Source organism: Miniopterus natalensis, chromosome 3, assembly GCF_054644295.1.
Source record: "Miniopterus natalensis isolate mMinNat1 chromosome 3, mMinNat1.hap1, whole genome shotgun sequence".
Lineage (NCBI taxonomy): Eukaryota > Metazoa > Chordata > Mammalia > Chiroptera > Miniopteridae > Miniopterus > Miniopterus natalensis.
Window position 1 is genome coordinate 14,351,570 of NC_142083.1, and position 11,260 is coordinate 14,362,829.

Here is an 11,260-nt window from a genome sequence, read left to right on the forward strand (position 1 = left end):
AAAGCTTGAATGCAAAATACAATAATGACTTACATTTCAGATCTTCAGCAGGCTTTCAAAACCAGAGCAATAAAGAAACGTAAGTAAGCAGATATGAGCTATGGAAAGGGCAGAGATCAGTAGCACATACATATTTATGTACCTGTTATACCTATTTGTTATTAGTTATATATTATATGTTGTATATATACTTACATATATATACATATATATACATATGTATATATATACGCATACATATACATATGCATTATATAGACACAACAGATGTATAGAATGCACAAATACATATATACGCATATATATGAGTAATACTTTACGTATATTCCCTTGAGTCATTGAGAAAAATAACCAACTGATGCTAAATTTCTCTTGGCATAATGATTACTGTAGCTTTAAAATTTCAGTATTTTCAGCCCGGCGGGCGCGGCTCAGCGGCTGAGCACCAGGGCGACCGGGGTTCGATGCCCGGTCAGGGCACAGGCCCGGGCTGCGGGCTGGATCCCCAGTCGGGGGCGTGCCGGAGGCGGGCCATGGATGGCTCTCATCATGGATGTTTCTCTCTCTCCCTCTCCCTTCCTCTCTCTGAAATCAATAAGGAGCTTTTTAATAAAATAAAATTTCAGTATTTTTGAAGCCATGCTCATTTGGGAGGAGTGATACCACACGCCGCAGCTGGCTAAATGCACGAGCTGGGCCTGAATAAAGCGTTTCCAGGGCCTGGGCGCCCAGCAGGGCGAGCGCAGGGGGCGTCCCCGAGCTCGGGCGGCTGCTCCCGCGGGGCCTGCCCCTCCCGCTGCGCGGGCCCGGGAGGCGGAGGCGCGCGGGGCACCTGCGCCCGGGGCTCACCACCCCTCTCTCTCCAACTAGTTTTAGTCGTGCTGTTCGCCGCCGTGAAGCGACACAGGAAAAAGGAAGCCCTGATCATCTGCAAGGACGACGTCCGCGACAACATCGTGACCTACAACGACGAGGGCGGCGGGGAAGAGGACACGCAGGCCTTCGACATGGGCGCGCTGCGGCACCCCGACGCGCGCGAGGACGGCGGCGCGCGCAGGGACGTGGCGCCCGACCCCGCCTCGCGGCCGCGCCGCGCGGGGCCCTGGGACAGCGCCGACCTGCACGACTTCCTGCGCCGGCGGCTGCGCGAGAGCGACGCGGACCCGAGCGCGCCGCCCTACGACTCGCTGGCCACCTACGCCTACGAGGGCGGCGCGTCGGCCGCCGGCTCGCTCAGCTCGCTCGAGTCGCTGGCGCCCGACGGCGGCCAGGACTACGGCTTCCTGGGCGACTGGGGGCCGCGCTTCCAGACGCTGGCCGACCTGTTCGGGGGCCAGGACAGCGACCGCGACTAGACAGCGGCGACCGGACGAGACAGCGGCGACCCGACTGGACAGCGGTGACCTTGACTAGACAGCGGTGACCTTGACTAGACAGCCGGTGACCTTGACTAGACAGCCGGTGACCTTGACTACACAGGCGGTGACCTTGACTACACAGCCGGTGACCTTGACTACACAGCGGTGACCTTGACTACACAGCCGGTGACCTTGACTAGACAGCGGTGACCGCGGGTGTCCTTGCGAGCGCGCTTTCTTACTACCCTGGGTGGCCTGTATTCTCTCCCTTGGAGGAAGCTTTTTTAAAAACAAAAATCAAAACGACAAGCAGTGCGTCGGTGTTGTCTTCGTGAGGGGTTTGCTTAATCGCGCAGTTTCTGTGAGTGCACACGAAGGACACAGATTTCCTTATCAAGTCTTAATGCCCTGTCCACCCTCTCTGCCTGAGTCTCTGAAGGAAAGTGTATCCCACCAGTAACCCGTAGAACACGCGTAAAGGCTTCCTGTGCCTTTCCTTAGATACAACTTTATAAATGTTTTCTTAGCTGACTGACACGGTCACCTTTACTATTCAACGAAACCTTGTGCGACTGCTTTGTAAGTTAAAGCGGAGGAAATATATCCCTAAGGAAATAGGAATGACTATTACTGCCATACTTATTTAGTTGAAGAATGTCTTGGTGTTAATTTATTCATATTTTTATAAATGTATATTTATATTTTTGTATTTTTATGAAATAAACCAGTATTTATAAAAATAAATGTCGTTTTATTTAATTCTTGGAAGCAGTTCTGATATTACTTGCAACAGAAATGTGTTACAGATTTAGAGCTAAAACCTGACTGACGGGAAAAGCAGCTATGTTACTGCATGCGCTTTGGAACTAGAACGTACTGGAACTGTAGAAGAGCTTTAGTATAAATTGTGGTTTTCTGCTTCAACCACTTAAGAATGGACAAGTGCTTACTGAGTCACTGGTATCTACCCATCAATAGCATATGAGACATATTTGGAATAGAAAGTATAAATATAATTGTTAATGATTAACTTTTTTTTTCCGCACAATTCTTTACTATAGGATCAACCAGTGAATTTTGAGAGTAAATCTGTCAGAAATGTTATGTAGGTGAAAAAAAATATCTAAAGTATTCTTTCCCCACCAACAGAAGTTTTCTGAATGAGAAAAAAGAGTTCCAATTTTTTTCTTCACCATCGGACAGAGGTGCTGGGCTCAGTCCCTGGTCAGGGCCCCCTACAAGAAGCAATCAATGAGTGCACAGGTAAGTGGAACAAATCAATGTTTTTCTCTGTCTCTCTCTAAAATCAATCAATAAATAAAAATTTAAAATAAATGAATGAGCCTGGCCAGGCGTGGCTCAGCGGTTGAGCGTCCACCTAGGATCCAGGCGATCAGGGTTCAATCCCTGGTCAGGGCACATGCCCAGGCTGTGGGCTTGATCAATGACTCTCTCATCATTGATGTTTCTGTCTCCCTCTCTCCATCTCCTTTCCTCTCTGGAATCAATAAAGATATGTTTAAAAAAAATAAAAATAAAAAAATTAAAATAAAATAAATAAAATAAAATAAAATAATGAATGAGAATTGCTATATCTAGTAAAAATCAAATATTTGACTACTGATAGTTTTAAAGCCTCTCTCCTCCCTCTTCTCTTTGAGCCCCACATCTAGACAAGCTGATAAGAAAGCCTGTGTGTTCCTTTCTTGGATACAGACAGGAAACCCAAACCTCGTAAGTCCTGCCCACAGGAGCAAACTTTTACTAGGCCCAATGCCCAAACCACAATAAAAACCCAGGTCAAGTCTCCTTTCCTTCCTCTCTCTAGCTTGAGACATCCAGCCTGCCCTCTCCAGAAATCTTACTTATGTAAATAATACAGCTTTTCCTATCCCATTGGTTGGTGTGTTTACATGGCATCACCAGACTTCATAGCCAAATGAAACTCTTGGAAAGTCTGAGGGGGTCGATCAACTTGAACAAGTAATCATAAAACAAAACTGTAGTTAACTTTTTAATAACTAAAACTGGTAACTTGGTAAGGTTAAGAATAATCTTGATAACATACATAGAGACTTTATAAACATTTTAAAATAAATAGTTTTATTGCTTTTTTATTTCCATCTTCACAGTACTTCAGATATATTTCCTAATGAGTCTCTTAATCATGAACTTGCTCAAAGTTTAATTTCATTCATATATTAAATTTTTTAGTTGGAACATTCTTGGGGTTTTAATTATAGCATGATGTGCATTTAGCTACTGAGAGTAAGGATGTTGGTAACTGCAGGAGGACAGCTTTACATTCACACACTGAATGTGTATATATGTCCCAAATGTTACTCATCATTTTATAAGGATTATTCACTTAAGTCTCCAAAGTCGTTTATTTAGTTATTATCTTTGTCCTCTATTCAAGGTCACAAGTTACTAAGAGATGAAGCAAAGTTTTGAATCTGGGCAACGCGACTCAGTAGGCTCTGTTGTCAACCAGGATCCTCTCCTGTATTAGGATTATTTTAGGAGACTGAAAACATGGCAGTAGCATTGAGCCAGGAACTGTTCAATCATATTTGCCTCAGAAAAAACAGTCATATACAATTTGCTTAAAAATAAAATAAAATGTCCAGTAAGAGTTTAGGTTTTGACAAAATCCAAAGATACAAAATATTTTTCTTGTAGATGAAAGGGTCTGAAAGTACACAAGTTCTAGAAAGGGACCGTACCTGAATCTGAAGCCATAATATCTAATAACAGAAAGCAAAAGCTAACTTAAAGCTGCAATATATTAAAATAAAATATTAAAAATTTATACTCTGTTATAGTATAAAATAGGTGGCTCATTAGGGTGACACAAGAAAGATTTACTGTGCACTTATAGTGAGCCAAATATGAAGAGAGTGCTTCCCTACCATTCTTTAATGGCATGAACGTCAAGGAGAGACTGGAGGGAGGAACAGGGATTTTCAGTATTCAAATGCTTGCTATCAAATATCAACACATATAATAATTTTCTTTATAGAAAAGAATACAATGAGGCAAAAGATATTTTACATGGCAATAGATATCAACATGGCAAAATGGTAGAAAAATGTGCAAAAAATAGTCACTAACGGTAAAAACTAAAATGCACCAATACGGATGAGATTTCTGATGCTTAGTTTTCCTTAGATGACAAATGAATTGTGATTGGGGAAATTCCCACAGACTTTTGTATGTTATTACTTTCCTTTAAAAAATAAGTCATATGGAGTGTGTGTCAGATCAGATGTAGTTGTGTTTATTTTGAATCTTCTGTTAAAACTAGCAATAACAGCTAAATTTGTAATTACACTGTGAAGGAAGGTAACAGAGAAGCTTGCCTTATTGTCTTGCACACGACTAGGGCAGAGGAAGCACTAGAAAACAAGGGATTTGAGGACGGAAGTGGGAGAGTAGGACCTTACATCCTGCATTTTCATATGATGCTTTGAAACCTTGGAAAGGCCACTTGTAAATTAAGCTGTGGAACAAGCAAATGAGGATGGGGCCTAGCAACAATTAAGTCTAATTCCAAACACTTGTCATTAGCCACATTTATTCTAAAGAGAACAATCTGGAACATGGGAACTTCTTAGTAATAGGAAAGAATAGAGAAACAGGCAATTACTTTTTTTTCCTCGGGCCAATGTATACGATGTATGGCTTTTTTTAGTCATGTGCATCCAATGAAACCAAATTCTAGGGGGGAGCCAGAGAGATGTTTTTGACGGTCTTCTGCCCCCTTGTAAGTACTTTCTCCAGTGTGATTTTAAATTTGCCAAAATTTTTCAAGTACTGAGACTTTCCAGTGATTGAAAACTTAATCAACTGGCCAGGGAAAAATTAGGAAAACACTGTGCTAAACAGAAGTTCATATATTAATTCCCAGTTACGGATTGCATCTATTTAATAATACATAGTTTTAAAATGTAGAGGGTTGTTCATATATGTTATCTGAGTGTGTTTGTACACTCAGCTTTTAATTTTCATGGAAAAAATCATACTTTGAATTATAAGTTACCCAATGAACGGGAATGAACTATTTGTGAAGCTCACAGTATTCTAAATATTCCCTTTGTTTTCCTTCTTAATGGTAGATTCCTATACTGATGGCCTCAGACTAATAAACTGCCTAACATAAAAAAATGTACCTAAAAGTTCACACTTGTTTTAGTTTCAGAAATGTTGACGTATTTGCTAAATGATATAAAACAACTTATCAAGAAATAGTCATGTACTATGATCTAGTTCTTACTTGGGTATTATCTAGTGAATTACAATAACCTAATGAACAGACAGGAATTTTGATCTAGTGCCACTAAATAAGACACTAGACATGCTATGAATAGGAGAGTTGATTATACTGATCTAAGCATTGGTTAATAAAATGGTGGGGAAGTTATTTCCATTTCATGGTCTGTAAAATTAATTCCTTAACCTTCCAGCTATAATGAAAGATCATATGCATTTTTCATTATTACTCTACTCTCATACTTATTATCATGAAATTATATTAAATATTCTCAACCTTTACTCATTAAAACTTTAATGCAATAACCATCAGTTTTGCTCACTGAATAACAAATTATTTAGAAGCAATGTTAAAAGATATTTAAATGCAAATCTATGTTAAATAAAACAGCGATCTGAATTCCTAAAATATTTTATTTAAAAATCTACTCTAATGAAGTTGAAACTAATAGACCTAAACTGCTTGCTTTTAGTTCATATATGACAAATTAATTAGCATGATATGTTATTTTCAGCAGCTTACCAAAAATATGTTCTATTTACTCTCTAAATGTTATGTTCATTTTCTTTTTACAAATAAACATCTGTGCCACCATGCAACAGAAGTCTATACATAAAATAATACAGTGTTTCAAAAGAAAAACAAATGCGCATTTAATTTTGGGCATCTATTTTTGATAAATTTCTGCATACGTGGCAAAAGTACCTTTGAGAACTGGGATCAAGGATGTGAACTTAAGATTAAGAGGAAATTCTGCTCATCTTTGAGAGAGAAAAAAATCCTTCTACAAATTTCTATGAAGGGTCCAAGAGGAAAAGCAGTAAATGTAAATTGATCAAAAAGAAAAGCCCCAAGCTTAAAATATATGTTACAAATCTCAAAGGATGGTTGCAATTTCAACATTTTTTAAGCAGAATCCTGTTATGAGGGAAAAAAGGAGAAAGTTCATCTTTATTCTTCTTCCATTTATGAGGAAAAGAATATTACCTCGTTAAAATTTAATTTAAAATTAAACCCTAAAGAGAATACAATCAACTATACAAATGAGTTAAGTTCTAATCCACTGAGAACAAAATGACAATGATTTAAGGAATAATATGCTCATATGAAAGGTCTCATGTGTGCTTATAGAATTCATCATCTTTTGAGACAAATTTCCTTTATGAATAGAAAGCCTTGCAGTGCATATTGATAGAAGAAGGAAAAAAGGAAGGACACACATCCTTCCATGGTTCATGGTGCTTATCTTACTTAAATATTTTATTTATACCATTTCCACTTTTAGAGTTGTCGTGTGCCCATCTTCATTAATTCCATAACACACGGTGGCACAAAAGAAGATGCAACTTTTTCATATGGAAAATAATATAATAATAAATAATAAAAGAATAAACTCATTTTGCATATTCATAATTGTAAACCTACTTTTGCGCCACCCTGTACATAGCCAAAGGAGAAATCTTTAACTTTGAAACTGTTTGTAATGAGAAGGAACATATATATATGCATATAATGTGACTCTGTCAAGTACATGAGTACAAAAGGGATTCTGGAATCAAAATCCTAGTGAAACTTCTTAGACACTTATTTCTTTGGAGCCGGTATAAGATTTCCAGTAGGAAAAGAATGAAGTCTATGCAAACAAATAGATATATATTTGCATTTTATCATATTCTGATTAGCATCTACTAGGTCATTTCAGAGGAAAGTTTTAAAAAAAGTATTTACAAACATAAGCAATAGAAAAATGACTGTTAAGGCCATTATGCTAAAATTTGTTCCATACTAAAATGTAGACAATCATATGGACACAATGTTTAATGGCTTTGTCTCCTACACATGTTTAAGCATCTAGAAAGATCCAGCACTGTGTTAGAAATTAGCTGAGCAAAGATGACAATAAGGTTCCTTCCCAGTTCAATGTCTATGTTATAATTTTCATATAGTCACTAAGCCAATGGTGGTCATTTTTATGTTAGTAATATAATTCCAAATATTAAAATTTTGATAGTATATCTAAAGAAACTAAAAAACTCAAGACAATACGTTCAAAGACAACAGAAAAATGCTATCAAATCCTAACAGTATCTATGAAAATATTATCTCTTTGCCTTTAGAAACTGAGTCACTTTCTGTGTAGTACTGTTATCTGTGTGGCCATCTCCCTGTTCCCACCTGTTGCCAGTGGAAGTGGGCTTCTTGCAATATCACAAGAAAAATACTTTTCTGAGACTTGCATGAGAGGATGAGATATTATAGAAAGCTTCATTTCTGTGGAATTACACCCCTGAGTTTCCCAAGTTCCATGCCCCTTCATCCCGCCAAGGAGAAGATCCAGCTGTGTCTTTAGCAGGGCTAGGATTAAAGCTGTTGCCCAGAGGTTCTGTCCCATGTTGCTGTGGGCTTGTAGTGGCCCTTACCCTTCTAGCCAGTGATATCTGTTCCCTAGTTCGACTGACAGGCACCTTCCCTACATCACCCAACTCACTGGGGGTGACTCATTGCACATGTGCCCACCTCCTCTTTGTTGGACCCCTTCCCCCAGTGATTTGCAGGGAATGACCTGTGGTTCCCTGGGGAGTGTGAAGTTGCAGCTCCCTGGTGAAGCTGCCCAGATGACAATGCTTACAATGTCTGGCCTTCCCTTTGCTTCTTCCTATTATTAATAACCAGCTAATTACAATAGTATCGGTACCGTTTATTGTCTTGACCAACTGTCCTCATACTCATAAATCAGTTTTCTCATTTTCTAGAAATCATTAGTCCCTTTGCTCCAGGAAAGTTATCTGTGTTTTTGGTGTTCCTTCACATGGAATTTTGGAAGTTCTAAGATGCTCTTCTTTGTCCTCTAAGGCCATGGAGAATGCAAGGATGGGTGTAGAATTGAGTTGGGAGATAACCTGCATCTTTTCCTCAGGCACACTGTTAGTCTGTACTTTGTTCTTACCACACTATCATGGCTATTTCAGTATCACTGCTTTAAATATATAAACAGTAGTGGAAATGTCACAGTAGGCAGTTAGTTAGATGTTTACAAAATAGAAGGGAGAAAGCAGAGCCAAGCATCTGATTAAACCAGATAAACTAGGAAAGGACAGTTTCATAGTTACTCCAGGCATCTAAGTAGGCAAAAAAGATGCTTTTCAGTCACCTCAGGGGACAGCTATCACCATTCAGCCAGATGAAGGGAAATTCCTTTTACTAAATAAATGCACAGTAGAAGCTTAAGCAGAACTATGAGGCATGTACAGTAGCAGCCAAAATGGTGACCATTAAGGGGGAGGGCACCAGCCTCAGAAAATCTGGGAAAAGGTTCCAAATGGAGAAGGGCACAAGCCCCCGGAAAATCCAGGGAAGAGATTGGTTAGGGGGAGGGCACCAGTGCGGGCCCAGGAAAAGCCAGGAAAGAGATCGGATAGTTTGAAAGAAAGCCAGCTTTCTCCCCAAACCAAAGAATATATGGAGGCTTAGCAAGGACTTCCAGAGAGCTGCTGCTATATAACCTGTCTGTTCTCTGCCTCCCTGAGGACCTACTATCCCTTTTCACTCTAATAAATCTTGCCAGTATCACTAAACTTCTCCTTCTTGAGTGTTCCTGAAATTCCCTTCCCAGGACGCCACAAGAACCTGTTTCTAGAACATGCTGGAGCAGACCCGCCTCATCCTGGTTCTCCTCTGGCTACAGAAAGAGCCTCCAGAATTTTCCCCAATATAGAAAATTAGGAGACGCATGTTAGATTTTCCCAAAAGGGTATTCTGTTCTGTTTCCCTACCTTGAAAAAATAGAGTGAGGCATCTATTTAGGAGTTTAGTAACCATCTAGTTAAGGTGAAAAAGGAAGTGGATTATATTTTTTAGATACACCTGATCTGTTTGTGTGAATTATGTTTCAGTCTCTTGGAACAACTTCACCTAACTTTGGAAGGTAGAACTATAATAGATTAAAAAAAAATTGGACATAGATTATCTGCAGCTCCTCCCATCAAGAGGAGATGAAGAGTAGGTGCTTGGTGATTGGAGAGCAGAGACACTACAAGGGTCCCTTAGTGAGCCTCAAAGAAGTATTTAATGACACATTTTTGACCATGTCTTATATTTAATGCATCAATAAAGAAAGATGTCATGCTCATTGTGTTCATCATATTTAACTGAAGAAAGGGGATTATATACAAAAGTGAGGACAGTGTTAAGAGAACCAGCAAGGGTGAGTGTAACACCTAGTGACGAATGACAATGAGAAGACTTTTCACCCACAGTCTTAAAAGAATGAGAACAGCAGTGTGACAGAAATAAAGTTAGAAACAGGGTCCCTAGTCAGTATCTGTGGGTAGAGAAAATTATTTAATAACACACCATGGCAAGGAGAGGAAAGCATCAATATTTTGACCTTTCTCTTCTCTTGCCCCTTTATTTACTTCCAGTGATATCCATGGGCTAAACCCTATGGGAAACTAAAAATGAGAAAGACCTGTGATACAGTGTCTAGGTTTTAGTCTTCTGTAGCACAGAGCAGAGCAACACTGAGCAGATCAAAGAAGCTTGGAAAATTGATCTGGTGAGATGACAAAAAACCACCATCAGGGTTTTCTATTATAAGACCTTAGAATGAGTTCCATTCCACATCCATAACCCTCTGAACATATAAAGCTAACGTTTCCTGAGTGCACTTACATGACAGGCATCGTGCTCCATGTCTACAAATGCATGTATTCCTCTTGAAAACACTATGACGTTAGCATCATTACTGTCCCTATTCCACAGTTGAGGAAACCAGAGTACGTAAAACTACTTTTTCCCAAGGTCACACAGCTAAAAGGAAGAAGCCTCAGGATTCAAAAACACACTCTGGATCCAGAGTATTGGAGTTTGTTCACATCTCTGAATTACTTTCCAAAGATTCTATAGTAATGATACGGGAGAAATAAGTAATGCTGGCAGCCCTTAAAACCCAGGGCTAAGAGGCATCACTGAAATTAACAGGCAGAAATAAAAGTAGATACTTCAAAGGGAACCTGAATATCTAGAGGTGCATAGATGATCTTCCTATTGTTTTTCATAAACACTGAACACTTGCCTAGGAGCCAACCTTATATGCTCATGCTCAGATTAGAAGAGACAGTCACATTCATTCTACCCCTGGGGAGTGCATAGGAATTCTCCCCTAAAATCTGGAAACAAACTCTAACAGATTGCTTTGTACAAAAACAAATCAAAAAACCTTTTTTAATACATACCTTGTAGCCTCTTCAGTCAGCAGATCACGGGGTTGAGTTAAAGATGTCTTCTAAGACCTCCTAAGGGGTCTCTGAAGAAGCTACATGACCGTCTTTGTCAACTCTTTCCAAAACACCCAACCCCAGTAATCATGCTTGTAATAGGCGGATAGTATTTCTATCAACCTGAATATGTTACAGGGCTGCGTTTTGCTTCAGAGGCTTTAAAAATTATATCAGTTATAAACCAAAGAATAATTTGAATAGCAAATAATTTTTAAAATAACTTTTGAAAGATAATATTACCAACATAGTCAACCTGTGTAAATTATATGATTTCAATATTCCTAAGAAATTTCAAAATATAATAAAAATTTCAAAATTCTCAATTCTATATGTCTACGATGGAATTAAAA

At 39.2% G+C, this 11,260-nt stretch overlaps 1 protein-coding gene across 1 annotated transcript in view; it reads left to right on the forward strand.

Moving 5' to 3' along the window:
- The window catches only part of CDH9 (cadherin 9), an 89,487-nt gene extending 88,020 nt beyond the window's left edge, over positions 1 to 1,467 (forward strand). The window contains exon 12 of the mRNA XM_087815333.1: positions 871 to 1,467. Within this exon, the coding sequence (XP_087671459.1) occupies positions 871 to 1,355 (485 nt within the window). The 3' untranslated portion in view covers positions 1,356 to 1,467. The remainder of the gene's footprint in view (positions 1 to 870) is intronic.
- Positions 1,468 to 11,260: the final 9,793 nt, after the last annotated feature.